At 43.9% G+C, this 20,351-nt stretch overlaps 3 protein-coding genes across 11 annotated transcripts in view; all 3 read left to right on the top strand.

The window, feature by feature from the left end:
• LOC115049691 (protocadherin gamma-C5-like) overlaps positions 1-20,351 on the top strand; it is a 209,194-nt gene that overhangs the window by 129,638 nt on the left and 59,205 nt on the right. Inside the window, exons 1-2 of one of the 9 annotated variants that reach the window (XM_029512136.1) lie at positions 11,672-14,065; positions 16,044-16,140. The exons of 4 other annotated variants lie outside the window; for them this stretch is intronic. In XM_029512136.1, coding sequence (XP_029367996.1) covers positions 11,672-14,065; positions 16,044-16,046 — 2,397 coding nt within the window. In that variant the 3' untranslated portion in view covers positions 16,047-16,140. Of the gene's footprint in view, positions 1-1,111; positions 3,535-8,423; positions 10,938-11,671; positions 14,066-14,584; positions 17,039-20,351 lie in introns of those variants that run through there. 4 more of the 9 variants (XM_029512133.1, XM_029512129.1, XM_029512128.1 and 1 more) reach the window with 4 other exon arrangements.
• LOC115049694 (protocadherin beta-16-like) lies at positions 4,173-9,995 on the top strand. Its single transcript, XM_029512142.1, has 2 exons — positions 4,173-6,557; positions 9,943-9,995. Exons 1-2 carry the CDS (start codon positions 4,173-4,175, stop codon positions 9,943-9,945), a joined length of 2,388 nt encoding a protein of 795 aa, XP_029368002.1. The 3' UTR covers positions 9,946-9,995.
• On the top strand, positions 17,541-20,098 carry LOC115050323 (protocadherin beta-16-like). The gene has a single exon (XM_029513165.1). The coding sequence runs from the start codon at positions 17,594-17,596 to the stop codon at positions 20,096-20,098; it is 2,505 nt and encodes an 834-aa protein (XP_029369025.1). The 5' UTR covers positions 17,541-17,593.

Here is a 20,351-nt window from a genome sequence, read left to right as displayed (position 1 = left end):
GAAATAAGAACTATCCGCCAAGTGACTGATAAAGATGCAGTGAAACAAAGACTGACTGTTATAGTGGAGGACAACGGGCAGCCCTCTCGTTCAGCTACAGTCATTGTGAACGTGGCGGTGGCGGACAGCTTCCCTGAAGTGCTGTCGGAGTTCACTGACTTTCCACACGACAAGGAGTACAATGACAACCTGACTTTTTACTTGGTGTTGGCTCTGGCTGTAGTTTCCTTCCTCTTCATCACGTGTTTAGTGGTTATTATCTCAGTGAAGATCTACAGGTGGAGGCAGTCTCGCATCCTGTATCAGTCCAACCTGCCTGTGATTCCATATTATCCACCACGTTACTCAGACACTTTGGGGACAGGGACTCTCCAACACGTGTACAACTACGAGGTGTGCAGGACGACTGACTCCAGAAAGAGTGACTGTAAGTTCGGCAGAGCTGGTAGTGAGAACGTGCTGATAATGGACCCCAGTTCAACAGGGACGATGCAGCGGATACAGAATGAAAAGAGCATCCTGGATGAACCAGACTCTCCTCTAGAGGTTGGTTATATGTATTGATGACTTTCTTTACAATTTTATTCATGTGACTGATGAAAGGCGCCCTTCAGGCAATATTACAGCACCCTGGACAGCGACAATCAAAGCATTTTTTCCCAGTTTCCTCTCTCCCGATGTAGATTTTCTTTTCCTTTTACCAATAGTAGCCTGTATTAATCACCAAATTCATTTATATATCTTATTTATTAATAGTAAAAATAGCACATGGTGTGTTCGGGCTCATTCTGTCATGAATTCTCACTTTTCATAATTTCCAAGGTATATTTGCCGTTTTTATTCTGTACTTTCGTAATTTGAACTCATCGGGCCGCTGTTGCCCAGCGTGTTGCAGTGGAGAATTGCTTTTGGAACAGATCCTCCCAGTCGTTGGTCTGGTTTGTTACGGTCGCAGAAGCTCAGATGTAGAATGCACGCTAAGGAAATGAGATCGCCGGTTACTCTTCGCGGATACCTGAAATCTGGAATATAATATTTCCTTTGTGCATCAGAATTTTTCTCTCTTTAATTGAAATCACGAGTGACGGGATTCTATCCTTAAAACGGAAAACACGCGGTATCTATTGTGAAACGGAGATATCCGACCGAACAATGAAACGGCAAGTACTGTTGTTTGTCTCCATCGTGTGCTTGAATTTTGTGAACGGGCAGGTCAGCTACTCAATCCCGGAGGAAATGGCAAAAGGCTCTTTGGTCGGTAACATTGCACAAGATTTAGGGATGGATGTCAAACGATTGAAGTCGGGTAAAGCTCGCATTTATACCGGAGACAGTGCTCAGTACATTGAACTGAACAGAGAAAGGGGAGTCCTCCTCATTAAAGAAAAAATAGATCGCGAAGCGCTCTGTAAGCAGACAACGCCTTGCGCTTTGCATTTTCAAATGACGTTAGAGAACCCATTAGAATTATTCCCGGTTACTGTCGAAATTACCGACATTAATGACAACGCTCCAGCTTTCCAAAAGGAGAAGAGGACGTTTGAAATAAGCGAGTCTGCAGTCATCGGCTCTAAGTTCTTGCTGGAGAAAGCGATTGACCCTGATATCGAGCAGAATGGTCTTCAGAGATACACCCTAAAGCCGAGTGATAATTTTGTGCTGAAATTACACTCTCAGTCTGATGGAAGCAAAAAGGTAGAAATGATATTGCAAAAACCATTGGACCGAGAGAAACAGGAACACATTTCACTGATTCTGACGGCGGAGGATGGCGGAGAACCGCAAATGACGGGAACAATGCAGATTCGTGTGACTGTATTGGACGCAAACGACAATGCTCCTGTCTTCAGTAAATCCCTTTACAAGGCGAGCATTACAGAAAGTTCCGCAATAGGAACACAGGTTACCAAGGTCAGTGCTTCTGATGCAGACAAAGGCTCTAATGGTGAAGTGAACTACGTCATTGCCAACAGCATGGATACTGTTTCAAAATTATTTCACATTAATAATCAAGGCGATTTGATATTAAAAGGCCCAATCGACTATGAGAAAGAAAAACATTATCATATTGATATAGAAGCGGTTGACCAAGGTGGACTCTCAGATTCCAGTAAGATAATAATTGATGTTATTGACGTGAATGACAACATCCCTGCTGTAAATATGATATCAACATCGGGCTCAGTACCGGAGGATTCACCCCACAAAACAGTTATAGCTTTATTGAGTGTAAATGATCCAGATTCTGAAAGTAATGGAAGAGTCCACTGTATAATAAATGAAAACCTGCCATTTGAAATTAACTACAGCACCAATAATTTCTATAGTATACTGACAAACAGTGAGTTAGACAGAGAGAGATCCTCTGAGTATAATATCACAGTGACCTGCTCTGATGAGGGAGTCCCCTCCCTCTCCAGCAGCGTCACTCTCACTTTACAGATCTCTGATGTCAATGACAACCCGCCTGTCTTTGAGAGGAGCTCATATGAGGCCTACCTTGTAGAAAACAACACACCAGGCCTCTCTATATTCACAGTGAGAGCCAGAGACGCTGACTGGAACCAGAATGCCCGTGTTTCTTACATCCTGGAGGACTCCTCTGTGAACGGAGTGCCAGTCTCCTCATATGTGTCCGTTAGTGCTGACAGTGGAGTCATCCATGCAGTGCGCTCTTTTGACTACGAGCAGATCAAAGATTTCCAGTTCCACGTCAAAGCTCAGGATGGAGGATCTCCTCCACTCAGTAGCAACGTGACTGTGAAAATACTGATCCAGGACCAGAACGACAACCCCCCTCAGGTGCTGTACCCGGTCCAGTCCGGTGGCTCTGTGGTGGCTGAAATGGTGCCTCGGTCAGCAGATGTGGGCTATCTGGTGACTAAAGTGGTGGCTGTTGATGTGGACTCTGGACAGAATGCCTGGCTCTCCTATAAGCTGCAGAAAGCCACAGACAGGGCGCTGTTTGAAGTGGGCTTACAGAATGGAGAAATAAGAACTATCCGCCAAGTGACTGATAAAGATGCAGTGAAACAAAGACTGACTGTTATAGTGGAGGACAACGGGCAGCCCTCTCGTTCAGCTACAGTCATTGTGAACGTGGCGGTGGCGGACAGCTTCCCTGAAGTGCTGTCGGAGTTCACTGACTTTCCACACGACAAGGAGTACAATGACAATCTGACTTTTTACTTGGTGTTGGCTCTGGCTGTAGTTTCCTTCCTCTTCATCACGTGTTTAGTGGTTATTATCTCGGTGAAGATCTACAGGTGGAGGCAGTCTCGCATCCTGTATCACTCCAACCTGCCTGTGATTCCATATTATCCACCACGTTACTCAGACACTTTGGGGACAGGGACTCTCCAACACGTGTACAACTACGAGGTGTGCAGGACGACTGACTCCAGAAAGAGTGACTGTAAGTTCGGCAGAGCTGGTAGTGAGAACGTGCTGATAATGGACCCCAGTTCAACAGGGACGATGCAGCGGATACAGAATGAAAAGAACATCCTGGATGAACCAGACTCTCCTTTAGAGGTTAGAGTGTTACACTATATCTATTTTAATTATTTTGTGGTTTTCACCTTTTAGTTATTGTTATGGTGTTTCAACTGGTGTTTCGATTAGAAAATGTACCTATTCCTATTCAGCACCATAGAACCTCTGATTGGTTAGTTGTCTGAATATGAGGTTTAAGTCCATACTTATTCTACCTACTACACTAGTGCGAACATTTTTGGTAGCAAAATCTTTTAATGACTTCATAGATGCAGCCTCACCCATCTTATGAAACGCACTTAATTCACGGTGAATAAAAACATTTGTTCACTGTGGTTTGATTCCCACCAATCTGCCTAAAACAGCGTGGTTTTGAACACTTGTACTGCAGTTTTGCATGTTGAACTCTGAGAGACGCTGTCGTCCAGCATGTTGCTCGGGAAGTCTATCTTGCCAGCGCTGCCTCTCTATCTTCAAACGCCGAAAAAGAGAGAACACTCGATGTAACACATGAAGCCCTGCACTCTAGAGTGAAACACGTATCTTTCTTGGACTAATTACCTTCATTGTTGTGGAATATTCCCTTGATCTCTTATTGTTGCTGGGACGCATATTTTACACATTTTATTGGAAAGAAAAACGCATTTTTTTTCTTTATCGCAATAACAAGGAGAACAATGAAACGGCAAGTATTGTTTTTCCTCCCATTCCTTTTCGCCGGCACAGCGCTCGGCCATGTCAGCTACTCCATTAATGAAGAAATGCCAGTGGGCTCCGTTGTCGGAAATGTAGCGGATGATTTGGGTTTAGATGTAAAAATGTTGAACTCACGCAATGCTCGTGTCTATTTCGGTGACAGCAGAGAATACATCGAGCTGAATAAAGCCAGGGGAGTCCTCCTGATCAAAGAGAGAATAGACAGAGAGGCGCTCTGCGGACAGACGATGCCTTGTGCGATGCATTTTCAAATAATATTAGACAAACCTATCGAATTCTACAGGATAGTAGTCGAGATTTTAGACATCAACGATAATCCCCCCACTTTTGAGAGAAAAGATATTAGATTTAAAATTAGCGAGTCTGCAGTTACCGGATCGAAATTTGACCTGGAACGGGCAGTGGATTTAGATGTGGGAATTAACGGTCTCCAAACCTACCTCCTGGAACCGACTGATAATTTTTCTCTGAAACTACACGATCAAGCAGACGGCTCTAAGAATGTCGAGATGATTTTAAAACAACCTCTTGATAGAGAAAAAAATGAACATTTATCTCTGGTGTTGACGGCCATGGATGGAGGGCAACCTCGAATGTCTGGTACTATGCAGATTCTTATAACGGTGTTAGACGTAAACGATAACGCCCCTATTTTCACAAAGCCCGTGTATAAAGCCACCATTGCGGAAAATTCGCCGAAAGGCACAATAGTCATTACAGTCAGTGCATCAGATGCAGATCACGGGCTGAATGGAAGAATAACATATTCAATCAGAAACACTTTAGATGATATCAGACATTTATTTGAGGTAAATGAGCATACGGGTGAAGTTAGATTAATTGGAAATATTGACTACGAAAAATCACGAAACTATCAGATAAACGTTCGTGCAAGTGACGAGGGAGGGCTAACAGACACATGCAAGGTTATAGTTGACATTGTCGACGTAAATGATAATAAACCGGCGATAGATGTGATGTCTAAAACAAATATGATATCCGAAGATATCAAAAGTCAAACTGTCGTCACAATAATTAACATTCAGGACTTAGACGATGGTGAGAACGGTAAAGTCAAATGTACAGTAAATGAAAACATTCCGTTTTTACTTAAGTCTTCCGAAAATAATTTCTTTAGTTTAGTGACAGACAGTGAGTTAGACAGAGAGAGAGCCTCTGAGTATAATATCACAGTGACCTGCTCTGATGAGGGAGTCCCCTCCCTCTCCAGCAGCGTCACTCTCACCTTACAGATCTCTGATGTCAATGACAACCCGCCTGTCTTTGAGAGGAGCTCATATGAGGCCTACATTGTAGAAAACAACACACCAGGCCTCTCTATATTCACAGTGAGAGCCAGAGACGCTGACTGGAACCAGAATGCCCGTGTTTCTTACATCCTGGAGGACTCCTCTGTGAACGGAGTGCCAGTCTCCTCATATGTGTCCGTTAGTGCTGACAGTGGAGTCATCCATGCAGTGCGCTCTTTTGACTACGAGCAGATCAAAGATTTCCAGTTCCACGTCAAAGCTCAGGATGGAGGATCTCCTCCACTCAGTAGCAACGTGACTGTGAAAATACTGATCCAGGACCAGAACGACAACCCCCCTCAGGTCCTGTACCCGGTCCAGTCCGGTGGCTCTGTGGTGGCTGAAATGGTGCCTCGGTCAGCAGATGTGGGCTATCTGGTGACTAAAGTGGTGGCTGTTGATGTGGACTCTGGACAGAATGCCTGGCTCTCCTATAAGCTGCAGAAAGCCACAGACAGGGCGCTGTTTGAAGTGGGCTTACAGAATGGAGAAATAAGAACTATCCGCCAAGTGACTGATAAAGATGCAGTGAAACAAAGACTGACTGTTATAGTGGAGGACAACGGGCAGCCCTCTCGTTCAGCTACAGTCATTGTGAACGTGGCGGTGGCGGACAGCTTCCCTGAAGTGCTGTCGGAGTTCACTGACTTTCCACACGACAAGGAGTACAATGACAACCTGACTTTTTACTTGGTGTTGGCTCTGGCTGTAGTTTCCTTCCTCTTCATCACGTGTTTAGTGGTTATTATCTCGGTGAAGATCTACAGGTGGAGACAGTCTCGCATCCTGTATCACTCCAACCTGCCTGTGATTCCATATTATCCACCACGTTACTCAGACACTTTGGGGACAGGGACTCTCCAACACGTGTACAACTACGAGGTGTGCAGGACGACTGACTCCAGAAAGAGTGACTGTAAGTTCGGCAGAGCTGGTAGTGAGAACGTGCTGATAATGGACCCCAGTTCAACAGGGACGATGCAGCGGATACAGAATGAAAAGAGCATCCTGGATGAACCAGACTCTCCTCTGGAGGTTGGTTAAATAGTTAAGCTACCTATCTGTGCCTTTATATCTATTTAATTCTATTTATCTGTTGATAGTGTTAAGTGCTAATACAATTTCAGTACCTTGGACAGCGAAAGAAGAACCTATTTTTATCTAGCCTAATAATTGATTTTTCTTGAAGTTTTTCACCTTCATTCACTCTTTATGTTTGTTATTTTTGTCTCTTTATGAACAATATCTTGCTATTTAGCTTTGCTTTGGCACCAAAACGTTTTAATGAAAAAAAAAATGTGTATTGGTAGGTACTTAATTCAGGTAGCAGTGAAGTAATTATTTTCAAGTCCTGAAGTTTCGTGTTATGAACTCAGCAGGCTGTTGTTGACCAGCTTCTTTAAAATTTATGTCATATTTTTGTCATTTGTACCAGAACACCCCTAAGTCCCCCTCCTACCCACATTGTCTCATAAACGAGAAGGACTCAGAAACACAAACGCACTACCGCCGGTCGGAGAAACTCACTATTTGGCATATCGAAATGGGCAAATTTTGAAATCAGTTGTGGATCAAACTTTTACATGGAGGATTTAATTTTCTTCAGGAACTGTGATATCGCAATAGAGGATAACATTCACATTTGATGCAAAGGAGGTGGCCGACAGAACAATGAGACGGAAGTTGCTGTTGTTTTTCTCTGTCCTCTGTTTCAGTGCTGTGCTCAGCCAGGTCAGCTACTCCATTCCTGAGAAATGATTTTACAGAAACCCCTGGATAGAGAGAAACCAGAGTTTGCATCACTGTGTTTGACGGCTGTAGATGGAGGTCAGCCGCAGAGGTCTGGCTCTATGCAGATTCATATTACTGTGTATTACTGTGTCCTGATAATGGGCCCCTGTTCATACGGGACAGTGCAGCAGATACAGACTGAAAAGAGCATCCTGAACGAACCAGATTCTCCTTTAGATGCGAGAAAGTTGTTACATCCCACACGATTTCCCTGATTGCATTTCATTATTGAACTCTTTATTCAGTTGTGACAGCATTTGCAGAAATTTCTCAAATACGTTTTCAGGCTCTTGGTAGAGATGGACAGTGATTCCTATATTCTGATGGTGAAATAAAATCACCATTCTCACACGGAGTCTCTTGAAGGCAGAGCCTCTTTATTCAAGCTGTTCACAGGATCTTGTACAGCAAAGTTATGGGAGAGGAGCAACATGTTTTATACCCAAGGTAGCACGTCTTTTGACATCATACTTCAGGACACAGATGATTCACATGGATGTGTTTTCTCCTTACGTCAACATAGTCCTCATGATTTACAAGACAGTGTCATCATGTGATTCTCTTATCTATGGAAGAAGACGTGTCTTTGTCCTTAGAGATAAACGTCTGTACTTCACTCTTTCTTCAGAAACACAATAGGTCAGAGCAAACGCATTAGTTCATTAAGACGTGGGAGTACATGACTGAGATACATAGAAGCACTTTGCTGATTTATGAGATTACATTTTTCTATCATATTCATTTTAGGCAATGTGACTAACAATGGTCAGTTTTTTACAACCCTAGTTTGAATATTGTTGTGTTCTTTTCAAAGATTTTCCTTAATGTGTCAATTATTCTTTGATGAAGTATTCTTAGCTACACTAGTCAATATACAGACATATCACACCTATTACTCACAGATATGCTTAGTAATACCTCACCTTTTTCCAACCGTCCTAGCCCATAATATTTTTCTGCAGTTTTACTTGATGAACTCGGCGGGCCGCTGTTGCCTAGCCTGTTGAAGTTGAATATTTACAGCTGCACCGCCTCTGTGTTTCGATGTAATAGAAAGGAAGGGAAGGCGCAGGCTGCATTGTGTTACGTTGAGTGGTCGGTATACTCCACCGAGGCAACTGTCTTTATGTTCGGATTCATTTGTGGACGATCATTGCTTTACATTTTTTAAATTCCTCTTTCCCTATCAAAAGGATTTTACGACGTTATTTTTTCTTCATACCTTGGCAATTTCAGACAATGGGGCAATATATAAGATTATTTATTTCGATCGTCTGTCTTCGGTCAGTCTGCGGACAGGTCAGTTACTCCATTCCGGAGGAAATGGCGGAGGGTTCTTTGGTCGGTAATATAGCTCAGGATTTAGGTTTAGAAGTGAAACGGCTCAAGATGGGTAACGCTCATGTTTATTCCGGCGACAGCAGAGAATATATCGAGCTAAACAACGAGAGGGGGGTCCTCCTTATCAAAGAAAGAATAGACAGAGAGGCGTTATGCGGTGAGACAACGCCGTGCGCTGTGCATTTTCAGATTGTGTTACAGAATCCGATGGAATTTTACAGTGTTACAGTTGAAATTACAGACATAAACGATAACGCACCGACCTTTGAAAAAAAGGAAATCAAATTTACGATCAGCGAATCTGCAGTGGTTGGAGCAAAGTTTGATCTGGAACGTGCGGTTGATTTGGATGTAGGTACAAACGGTCTTCAAAGCTACATACTCAAGCCCACTGATCATTTTTCTCTGAAACACCACAGCAAACCTGATGGTACAAAGCCTGTTGAAATTATCTTACAAAAGTCCCTGGACAGAGAGAAGGATGAGTTTATTTCTTTAGTGTTGACGGCTGTAGACGGAGGAGAGCCGCAAATGTCAGGAACAATGCAAATTCTCATCACGGTGTTAGATGCCAATGACAACCCTCCTGTTTTTACACAGCCGGTTTATAAAAGCACAGTCCCTGAAAATGCTGCAAAAGGAACGATTGTTACGGCAGTGAGTGCTTCCGACGTTGATCGTGGCCTAAATGGTAAAATAACTTATTCAATCACGAACACTTTAGACGATGTCAGGCATATGTTTGAGGTAAATGAGGACAATGGTGAGCTGAGGTTGACTGGTCGTTTGGATTATGAAAAGAAAAGGCATTTCCAGGTCAGTGTGCGAGCAAAGGATAATGGAGGACTGACGGATTTCTGTAAAGTCATAGTCGATGTGAGTGATATAAATGATAACGAACCCACAATTAAAATCATGTCGAAATCCACTATTATATCTGAGAGTGCAAAATCGGACACAGTTGTTACAATGATTAACATTCAAGACCCTGACTCAGGTGAAAACGGTAAAGTTCAGTGTTTTATAAGTGATAATATACCGTTCTTACTGAAATCTACATCAAATAATTTCTATAGTTTAGTGACAGACAGTGAACTAGACAGAGAGAGATCCTCTGAGTATAATATCACAGTGACCTGCTCTGATGAGGGAGTCCCCTCCCTCTCCAGCAGCGTCACTCTCAACTTACAGATCTCTGATGTCAATGACAACCCGCCTGTCTTTGAGAGGAGCTCATATGAGGCCTACATTGTAGAAAACAACACACCAGGCCTCTCTATATTCACAGTGAGAGCCAGAGACGCTGACTGGAACCAGAATGCCCGTGTTTCTTACATCCTGGAGGACTCCTCTGTGAACGGAGTGCCAGTCTCCTCATATGTGTCCGTTAGTGCTGACAGTGGAGTCATCCATGCAGTGCGCTCCTTTGACTACGAGCAGATCAAAGATTTCCAGTTCCACGTCAAAGCTCAGGATGGAGGATCTCCTCCACTCAGTAGCAACGTGACTGTGAAAATACTGATCCAGGACCAGAACGACAACCCCCCTCAGGTCCTGTACCCGGTCCAGTCCGGTGGCTCTGTGGTGGCTGAAATGGTGCCTCGGTCAGCAGATGTGGGCTATCTGGTGACTAAAGTGGTGGCTGTTGATGTGGACTCTGGACAGAATGCCTGGCTCTCCTATAAGCTGCAGAAAGCCACAGACAGGGCGCTGTTTGAAGTGGGCTTACAGAATGGAGAAATAAGAACTATCCGCCAAGTGACTGATAAAGATGCAGTGAAACAAAGACTGACTGTTATAGTGGAGGACAACGGGCAGCCCTCTCGTTCAGCTACAGTCATTGTGAACGTGGCGGTGGCGGACAGCTTCCCTGAAGTGCTGTCGGAGTTCACTGACTTTCCACACGACAAGGAGTACAATGACAACCTGACTTTTTACTTGGTGTTGGCTCTGGCTGTAGTTTCCTTCCTCTTCATCACGTGTTTAGTGGTTATTATCTCAGTGAAGATCTACAGGTGGAGGCAGTCTCGCATCCTGTATCAGTCCAACCTGCCTGTGATTCCATATTATCCACCACGTTACTCAGACACTTTGGGGACAGGGACTCTCCAACACGTGTACAACTACGAGGTGTGCAGGACGACTGACTCCAGAAAGAGTGACTGTAAGTTCGGCAGAGCTGGTAGTGAGAACGTGCTGATAATGGACCCCAGTTCAACAGGGACGATGCAGCGGATACAGAATGAAAAAAGCATCCTGGATGAACCAGATTCTCCTTTAGAGGTTGGTTTTTTTGGGCTAATTCAATCTTGAATTGTTTGCATGATTGTCCCATGTAACTGTTGCCGCTGATAAAATATCTGCAATCAGAACCATGGACAGAGAAAGTTCAGACAGTTGTCGGGGATCAAATCATACCAAGTTTTTAATGTCACTTGAATTAGCCCTTTTAAATTAACCTTGTACATGGGAACTCATCTAAATTGTTTTAGAATGTAACATATTCTTATCGCTTTCATTTTTTCTGCCACTCTCCTGTTTTAAGGTAAAAATCCCCATGCCAACTTGCATTTCAACTAGAATCCTCGCATTTGAATGTGCTGTTCCCCCGCTTTTTTTGCAGGATGTAAAAACCTTTGTTTATTTTGTGTATCTCGCTGAAATCAATTTCAGACATGTACGTCTGTCTAATAGTTGAAAATTATCTGGTTAATACGGCTTATTCTGTTGTAATTTCGGATTTTAACTCAGAGGGACGCTGTTGACCAGTATGTATCAGTTTTATCGCTGATATGCAGTGGGTCCTCCCATCAACGCCGAATATTTGAGCTCGAGGCAAGACGGGGAGGTAGAATGAAATGCACACACGAAGGATCTAACCGAAATCATGCACGGAGTGGATTAATGGTTGCCCTATCCTTTCTCTTTTAGGATTGTTTTTTTTTTCACAGCGGATACGTATCAAACAAATATAAGAAGCGACTGTAAGATTTTCGAAAGCGTTTTATGCAAATACGATGTCGGATATAACAATGAAACGGCAAGTATTGTTGTTTATCTTGGTCCTCTTCTCCAGCTCGGCGTTCGGCCAGGTCAGCTACTCTATTCCAGAAGAAATGCCGAAAGGCTCTTTTGTTGGTAACATAGCTCAAGATCTAGGGTTAGATGTTCAAAGACTACGATCCGGAAAGGCTCGAGTTTTCACACGAGACAGCACAGCATATGTCGAGCTAGACAGAGAAAGGGGAGTCCTCCTTATTCAAGAGAGAATAGACAGAGAGGCGCTCTGCAGGCAAATGACGCCCTGCGCTCTGCATTTTCAGATTTTATTGGAAAACCCAATGGAGTTCTATAGCGTCACAGTAGAAATCACAGATATAAATGATAACCCGCCGAACTTTATCACGAGTGACATTAAATTCAATATCAGCGAGTCGGCGCTTAGCGGCACCACATTCAATTTGGATCGGGCTACGGATCTTGATGTTGGCGTAAATGGTTTAAAAACCTATGTCTTAAAACCGACTGATACATTTTCTCTCAAAATTAATAGCCAAGGAGATGGTGGTAAAAACGTGGAGATGGTTTTAAATGCACCGCTGGACAGGGAAAAAAATGAGCACCTGTCTTTGGTTCTGACGGCTGTAGATGGAGGAGAGCCGCAGATGTCAGGAACAATGCAGATTCACATCACTGTTTTAGACGCAAATGATAATGCTCCCGTTTTTACACAGTCTGTTTACAAAGCCTCTATTAAAGAAAATGCATCAGTAGGAACAGTTGTACTGGTGGTTACTGCGACAGACGCAGACCAGGGATCTAATGGTAGGATAACCTACTCAATTTCAAGTATGCTAGATCATGGAATGTTTGAGTTAAATAAGGGAAACGGTGTGGTCACGTTAAACGGAAATCTTGACTACGAGAAAGCGAGAAATGTTCAGGTCAATATTCGCGCGAGTGACGATGGGGGACTGACTGGTTCTTGCAAACTGATAGTTGATGTTTTAGACATCAATGACAACAGTCCCGATATACATATTATGTCAAAATCAGCCGTGATATCTGAAGACGCAAAACCAAACACTGTGGTGACGATGATAAATGTGGAAGATGCAGACTCCACTGAAAATGGAAAAGTGCACTGCGATATCAACGATAATATCAATTTCATGCTCAAGTCAACAACCACACATTTCTATAACTTAGTGACAGACAGTGAGTTAGACAGAGAGAGAGCCTCTGAGTATAATATCACAGTGACCTGCTCTGATGAGGGAGTCCCCTCCCTCTCCAGCAGCGTCACTCTCACCTTACAGATCTCTGATGTCAATGACAACCCGCCTGTCTTTGAGAGGAGCTCATATGAGGCCTACCTTGTAGAAAACAACACACCAGGCCTCTCTATATTCACAGTGAGAGCCAGAGACGCTGACTGGAACCAGAATGCCCGTGTTTCTTACATCCTGGAGGACTCCTCTGTGAACGGAGTGCCAGTCTCCTCATATGTGTCCGTTAGTGCTGACAGTGGAGTCATCCATGCAGTGCGCTCTTTTGACTACGAGCAGATCAAAGATTTCCAGTTCCACGTCAAAGCTCAGGATGGAGGATCTCCTCCACTCAGTAGCAACGTGACTGTGAAAATACTGATCCAGGACCAGAACGACAACCCCCCTCAGGTCCTGTACCCGGTCCAGTCCGGTGGCTCTGTGGTGGCTGAAATGGTGCCTCGGTCAGCAGATGTGGGCTATCTGGTGACTAAAGTGGTGGCTGTTGATGTGGACTCTGGACAGAATGCCTGGCTCTCCTATAAGCTGCAGAAAGCCACAGACAGGGCGCTGTTTGAAGTGGGCTTACAGAATGGAGAAATAAGAACTATCCGCCAAGTGACTGATAAAGATGCAGTGAAACAAAGACTGACTGTTATAGTGGAGGACAACGGGCAGCCCTCTCGTTCAGCTACAGTCATTGTGAACGTGGCGGTGGCGGACAGCTTCCCTGAAGTGCTGTCGGAGTTCACTGACTTTCCACACGACAAGGAGTACAATGACAACCTGACTTTTTACTTGGTGTTGGCTCTGGCTGTAGTTTCCTTCCTCTTCATCACGTGTTTAGTGGTTATTATCTCGGTGAAGATCTACAGGTGGAGACAGTCTCGCATCCTGTATCACTCCAACCTGCCTGTGATTCCATATTATCCACCACGTTACTCAGACACTTTGGGGACAGGGACTCTCCAACACGTGTACAACTACGAGGTGTGCAGGACGACTGACTCCAGAAAGAGTGACTGTAAGTTCGGCAGAGCTGGTAGTGAGAACGTGCTGATAATGGACCCCAGTTCAACAGGGACGATGCAGCGGATACAGAATGAAAAGAGCATCCTGGATGAACCAGACTCTCCTTTAGAGGTTGGTTTTGCTCGCTTTCACTTACTTTTTAGACGTCATGCTATTGGACAATTTAATATTGATTTCAGAACCTTGGAGAGGTCCATGATTTCACGTAAAAACTATTTCGTTTAATCATGCTTTTTTTCGTTGTTTCAGGTTGCTAGTTTACTTTTAGAAGATTGAATTTGCATCTAATATTTAGAACACGTTACAGATCTAGTTCCGACTGTCTTAGTTGGTTAAATGTGGAATGAAACAACACTGGCGACTCAGGAAAAGTGTTCATCCTTTTAATCTTAATCTGAACATGTAGATTAATTTTCCCAATTTCATCTGTAGTTTGACTTCATGCACTCAGAGTGCCGCTGTTGGCCAGCGTGAATCAGAGCTACAGCAGACTCTTTGTCCCTCCCATCATGATTTCATTTTAGAGAGAGAAAGACACGCACGCAAAACGCTCCGTCTAGAATTTACCGGAGATGCGGGACGTCGAGTCTTTTTTCATGTCGGGAATATACCTTGAAAATCGTGTTTTCTTCTAAATTGGGATTTACACATGTCCAAGAGACGTTGATGGGTTACACTGGGACATCGTCGGACAGAACAATGAGAGGGCAAGTACTGGTGTTTGTGTCGGTCCTGTCTCTGAGCTCGGTGTTCGGACAGGTCAGCTATTCCATTCCTGAGGAAATGCCAAAAGGTTCTCTCGTAGGAAACATGGCAAAGGATTTTGGCTTAGACCTTAAAAGACTAAAATCCGGAAAAGCTCGCATTTTTACTCCAGATAGCGACGAATATATCGAGCTGAATAACGACAGAGGAGTCCTCCTCATCAGAGACAGGATAGACAGAGAGGCGCTCTGTGGCCAAACAACGCCTTGTGCTTTGCATTTTCAGATCATATTAGAGAATCCGATGGAATTTTACAGCGTGACTATTGAAATCACAGATGTGAATGACAACCCTCCGTCCTTCGAGAAGAACGACGTCAGATTTAAGATCAGTGAATCCGCTGTTAGTGGAGCTAAATTCATACTCGATCACGCGGTGGATCCTGATGTAGGTTCAAATGGACTGCAAACGTATAAACTTGAACCACAAGATAATTTTATTGTCCGACTACACGACCAAGCAGATGGAATAAAGAATGTGGAAATGGTTTTAGAGAAACCGCTTGACAGAGAAAAAAATGAACACCTGCGCTTAGTTCTGACGGCAGTCGATGGAGGAGAGCCGCAGATGACCGGAACAATGCAGATTCTAATCACCGTTTTAGATGTGAATGACAATGCTCCTGTTTTTACACAACCTGTTTATAAAGCCTCCGTTAAAGAAAATGCACCAGTAGGAACAGCCGTGTTGACGGTTACTGCTACGGATGCAGATCAGGGATCTAATGGTAGAATAACATATTCAATTTCAAGAATTTCCGATCATGCACGGAGTCTATTTGAAGTAAATAATGAAAGTGGGGAAATCCGACTGAAAGGAAATGTTGACTATGAAAAAGCTCGAACATTTCAGATCAACGTTCGTGCAAGTGATGATGGAGGACTAGTTGACTCCTGTAAAGTGATGATTGACGTCATTGATATGAATGACAATAAACCCGATATTCATATAATGTCTAAATCAAATGTCATATCAGAAGATGCCAAACCCGGTACTGTTGTGACAATGATTAACATTCAAGATCCTGACTCAGATGAAAATGGTAAAGTTCAGTGTTTTGTAAAGGAAATTATACCATTCCTATTGAAATCTACATCAAATAATTTCTATAGTTTAGTGACAGACAGTGAGTTAGACAGAGAGAGATCCTCTGAGTATAATATCACAGTGACCTGCTCTGATGAGGGAGTCCCCTCCCTCTCCAGCAGCGTCACTCTCACCTTACAGATCTCTGATGTCAATGACAACCCGCCTGTCTTTGAGAGGAGCTCATATGAGGCCTACATTGTAGAAAACAACACACCAGGCCTCTCTATATTCACAGTGAGAGCCAGAGACGCTGACTGGAACCAGAATGCCCGTGTTTCTTACATCCTGGAGGACTCCTCTGTGAACGGAGTGCCAGTCTCCTCATATGTGTCCGTTAGTGCTGACAGTGGAGTCATCCATGCAGTGCGCTCTTTTGACTACGAGCAGATCAAAGATTTCCAGTTCCACGTCAAAGCTCAGGATGGAGGATCTCCTCCACTCAGTAGCAACGTGACTGTGAAAATACTGATCCAGGACCAGAACGACAACCCCCCTCAGGTCCTGTACCCGGTCCAGTCCGGTGGCTCTGTGGTGGCTGAAATGGTGCCTCGGTCAGCAGATGTGGGCTATCTGGTGACTAAAGTGGTGGCTGTTGATGTGGACTCTGGACAGAATGCCTGGCTCTCCTATAAGCTGCAGAAAGCCACAGACAGGGCGCTGTTTGAAGTGGGCTTACAGAATGGAGAAATAAGAACTATCCGCCAAGTGACTGATAAAGATGCAGTGAAACAAAGACTGACTGTTATAGTGGAGGACAACGGGCAGCCCTCTCGTTCAGCTACAGTCATTGTGAACGTGGCGGTGGCGGACAGCTTCCCTGAAGTGCTGTCGGAGTTCACTGACTTTCCACACGACAAGGAGTACAATGACAACCTGACTTTTTACTTGGTGTTGGCTCTGGCTGTAGTTTCCTTCCTCTTCATCACGTGTTTAGTGGTTATTATCTCAGTGAAGATCTACAGGTGGAGACAGTCTCGCATCCTGTATCAGTCCAACCTGCCTGTGATTCCATATTATCCACCACGTTACTCAGACACTTTGGGGACAGGGACTCTCCAACACGTGTACAACTACGAGGTGTGCAGGACGACTGACTCCAGAAAGAGTGACTGTAAGTTCGGTAGAGCTGGTAGTGAGAACGTGCTGATAATGGACCCCAGTTCAACAGGGACGATGCAGCGGATGCAGAATGAAAAGAGCATCCTGGATGAACCAGATTCTCCTTTAGAGGTTGGTTTTGCTCGCTTTCACTTACTTTTTAGACGTCATGCTATTGGACAATTTAATATTGATTTCAGAACCTTGGAGAGGTCCATGATTTCACGTAAAAACTATTTCGTTTAATCATGCTTTTTTTCGTTGTTTCAGGTTGCTAGTTTACTTTTAGAAGATTGAATTTGCATCTAATATTTAGAACACGTTACAGATCTAGTTCCGACTGTCTTAGTTGGTTAAATGTGGAATGAAACAACACTGGCGAATCAGGAAAAGTGTTCATCCTTTTAATCTTAATCTGAACATGTAGATTAATTTTCCCAATTTCATCTGTAGTTTGACTTCATGCACTCAGAGTGCCGCTGTTGGCCAGCGTGAATCAGAGCTACAGCAGACTCTTTGTCCCTCCCATCATGATTTCATTTTAGAGAGAGAAAGACACGCACGCAAAACGCTCCGTCTAGAATTTGCCGGAGATGCGGGACGTCGAGTCTTTTTTCATGTCGGGAATATACCTTGAAAATCGTGTTTTCTTCTAAATTGGGATTTACACATGTCCAAGAGACGTTGATGGGTTACACTGGGACATCGTCGGACAGAACAATGAGAGGGCAAGTACTGGTGTTTGTGTCGGTCCTGTCTCTGAGCTCGGTGTTCGGACAGGTCAGCTATTCCATTCCTGAGGAAATGCCAAAAGGTTCTCTCGTAGGAAACATGGCAAAGGATTTTGGCTTAGACCTTAAAAGACTAAAATCCGGAAAAGCTCGCATTTTTACTCCAGATAGCGACGAATATATCGAGCTGAATAACGACAGAGGAGTCCTCCTCATCAGAGACAGGATAGACAGAGAGGCGCTCTGTGGCCAAACAACGCCTTGTGCTTTGCATTTTCAGATCATATTAGAGAATCCGATGGAATTTTACAGCGTGACTATTGAAATCACAGATGTGAATGACAACCCTCCGTCCTTCGAGAAGAACGACGTCAGATTTAAGATCAGTGAATCCGCTGTTAGTGGAGCTAAATTCATACTAGATCGCGCGGTGGATCCTGATGTAGGTTCAAATGGACTGCAAACTTATAAACTTGAACCACAAGATAATTTTATTGTCCGACTACACGACCAAGCAGATGGAATAAAGAATGTGGAAATGGTTTTAGAGAAACCGCTTGACAGAGAAAAAAATGAACACCTGCGCTTAGTTCTGACGGCAGTCGATGGAGGAGAGCCGCAGATGACCGGAACAATGCAGATTCTAATCACCGTTTTAGACGCGAATGACAATGCTCCTGTTTTTACACAACCTGTTTATAAAGCCTCCGTTAAAGAAAATGCACCAGTAGGAACAGCCGTGTTGACGGTTACTGCTACGGATGCAGATCAGGGATCTAATGGTAGAATAACATATTCAATTTCAAGTTTTTCCGATCATGCACGGAGTCTATTTGAAGTAAATAATGAAAGTGGGGAAATCCGACTGAAAGGAAATGTTGACTATGAAAAAGCTCGAACATTTCAGATCAACGTTCGTGCAAGTGATGATGGAGGACTAGTTGACTCCTGTAAAGTGATGATTGACGTCATTGATACGAATGACAATCAACCCGATATTCATATAATGTCTAAATCAAATGTCATATCAGAAGATGCCAAACCCGGTACTGTTGTGACAATGATTAACATTCAAGATCCTGACTCAGATGAAAATGGTAAAGTTCAGTGTTTTGTAAAGGAAATTATACCATTCCTATTGAAATCTACATCAAATAATTTCTATAGTTTGGTGACAGACAGTGAGTTAGACAGAGAGAGAGCCTCTGAGTATAATATCACAGTGACCTGCTCTGATGAGGGAGTCCCCTCCCTCTCCAGCAGCGTCACTCTCACCTTACAGATCTCTGATGTCAATGACAACCCGCCTGTCTTTGAGAGGAGCTCATATGAGGCCTACATTGTAGAAAACAACACACCAGGCCTCTCTATATTCACAGTGAGAGCCAGAGACGCTGACTGGAACCAGAATGCCCGTGTTTCTTACATCCTGGAGGACTCCTCTGTGAACGGAGTGCCAGTCTCCTCATATGTGTCCGTTAGTGCTGACAGTGGAGTCATCCATGCAGTGCGCTCTTTTGACTACGAGCAGATCAAAGATTTCCAGTTCCACGTCAAAGCTCAGGATGGAGGATCTCCTCCACTCAGTAGCAACGTGACTGTGAAAATACTGATCCAGGACCAGAACGACAACCCCCCTCAGGTCCTGTACCCGGTCCAGTCCAGTGGCTCTGTGGTGGCTGAAATGGTGCCTCGGTCAGCAGATGTGGGCTATCTGGTGACTAAAGTGGTGGCTGTTGATGTGGACTCTGGACAGAATGCCTGGCTCTCCTATAAGCTGCAGAAAGCCACAGACAGGGCGCTGTTTGAAGTGGGCTTACAGAATGGAGAAATAAGAACTATCCGCCAAGTGACTGATAAAGATGCAGTGAAACAAAGACTGACTGTTATAGTGGAGGACAACGGGCAGCCCTCTCGTTCAGCTACAGTCATTGTGAACGTGGCGGTGGCGGACAGCTTCCCTGAAGTGCTGTCGGAGTTCACTGACTTTCCACACGACAAGGAGTACAATGACAACCTGACTTTTTACTTGGTGTTGGCTCTGGCTGTAGTTTCCTTCCTCTTCATCACGTGTTTAGTGGTTATTATCTCGGTGAAGATCTACAGGTGGAGACAGTCTCGCATCCTGTATCACTCCAACCTGCCTGTGATTCCATATTATCCACCACGTTACTCAGACACTTTGGGGACAGGGACTCTCCAACACGTGTACAACTACGAGGTGTGCAGGACGACTGACTCCAGAAAGAGTGACTGTAAGTTCGGCAGAGCTGGTAGTGAGAACGTGCTGATAATGGACCCCAGTTCAACAGGGACGATGCAGCGGATACAGAATGAAAAAAGCATCCTGGATGAACCAGACTCTCCTTTAGAGGTTGGTTTTGCTCGCTTTCACTTAATTTTTAGACGTCATGCTTTTGGACGATTTCAGCACCTTGGAGAGGGCCATGGTTTCACGTAAAAACAATTTCGTTGAATATTTTTTTTTTCGTTGTTTCAGGTTGCTAATTTAATTTTAGAAGATTGAATTTGCATCTAATATTTAGAACACGTTACAGATCTAGTTCCGACTGTCTTAGTTAGTTAAATGTGGAATCAAACAACACTGGCGAATCAGGAAAAGTGTTCATCCTTTTAATCTTAATCTGAACATGTAGATTAATTTTCCCAATTTCATCTGTAGTTTGACTTCATGCACTCAGAGTGCCGCTGTT

The sequence above is a fragment of the Echeneis naucrates genome, chromosome 10, assembly GCF_900963305.1.
Source record: "Echeneis naucrates chromosome 10, fEcheNa1.1, whole genome shotgun sequence".
NCBI classification, from domain to species: Eukaryota; Metazoa; Chordata; class Actinopteri; order Carangiformes; family Echeneidae; genus Echeneis; species Echeneis naucrates.
The sequence above is the reverse complement of the archived record's forward strand: the minus strand, read 5'-3'. Positions and strand labels throughout refer to the sequence as shown.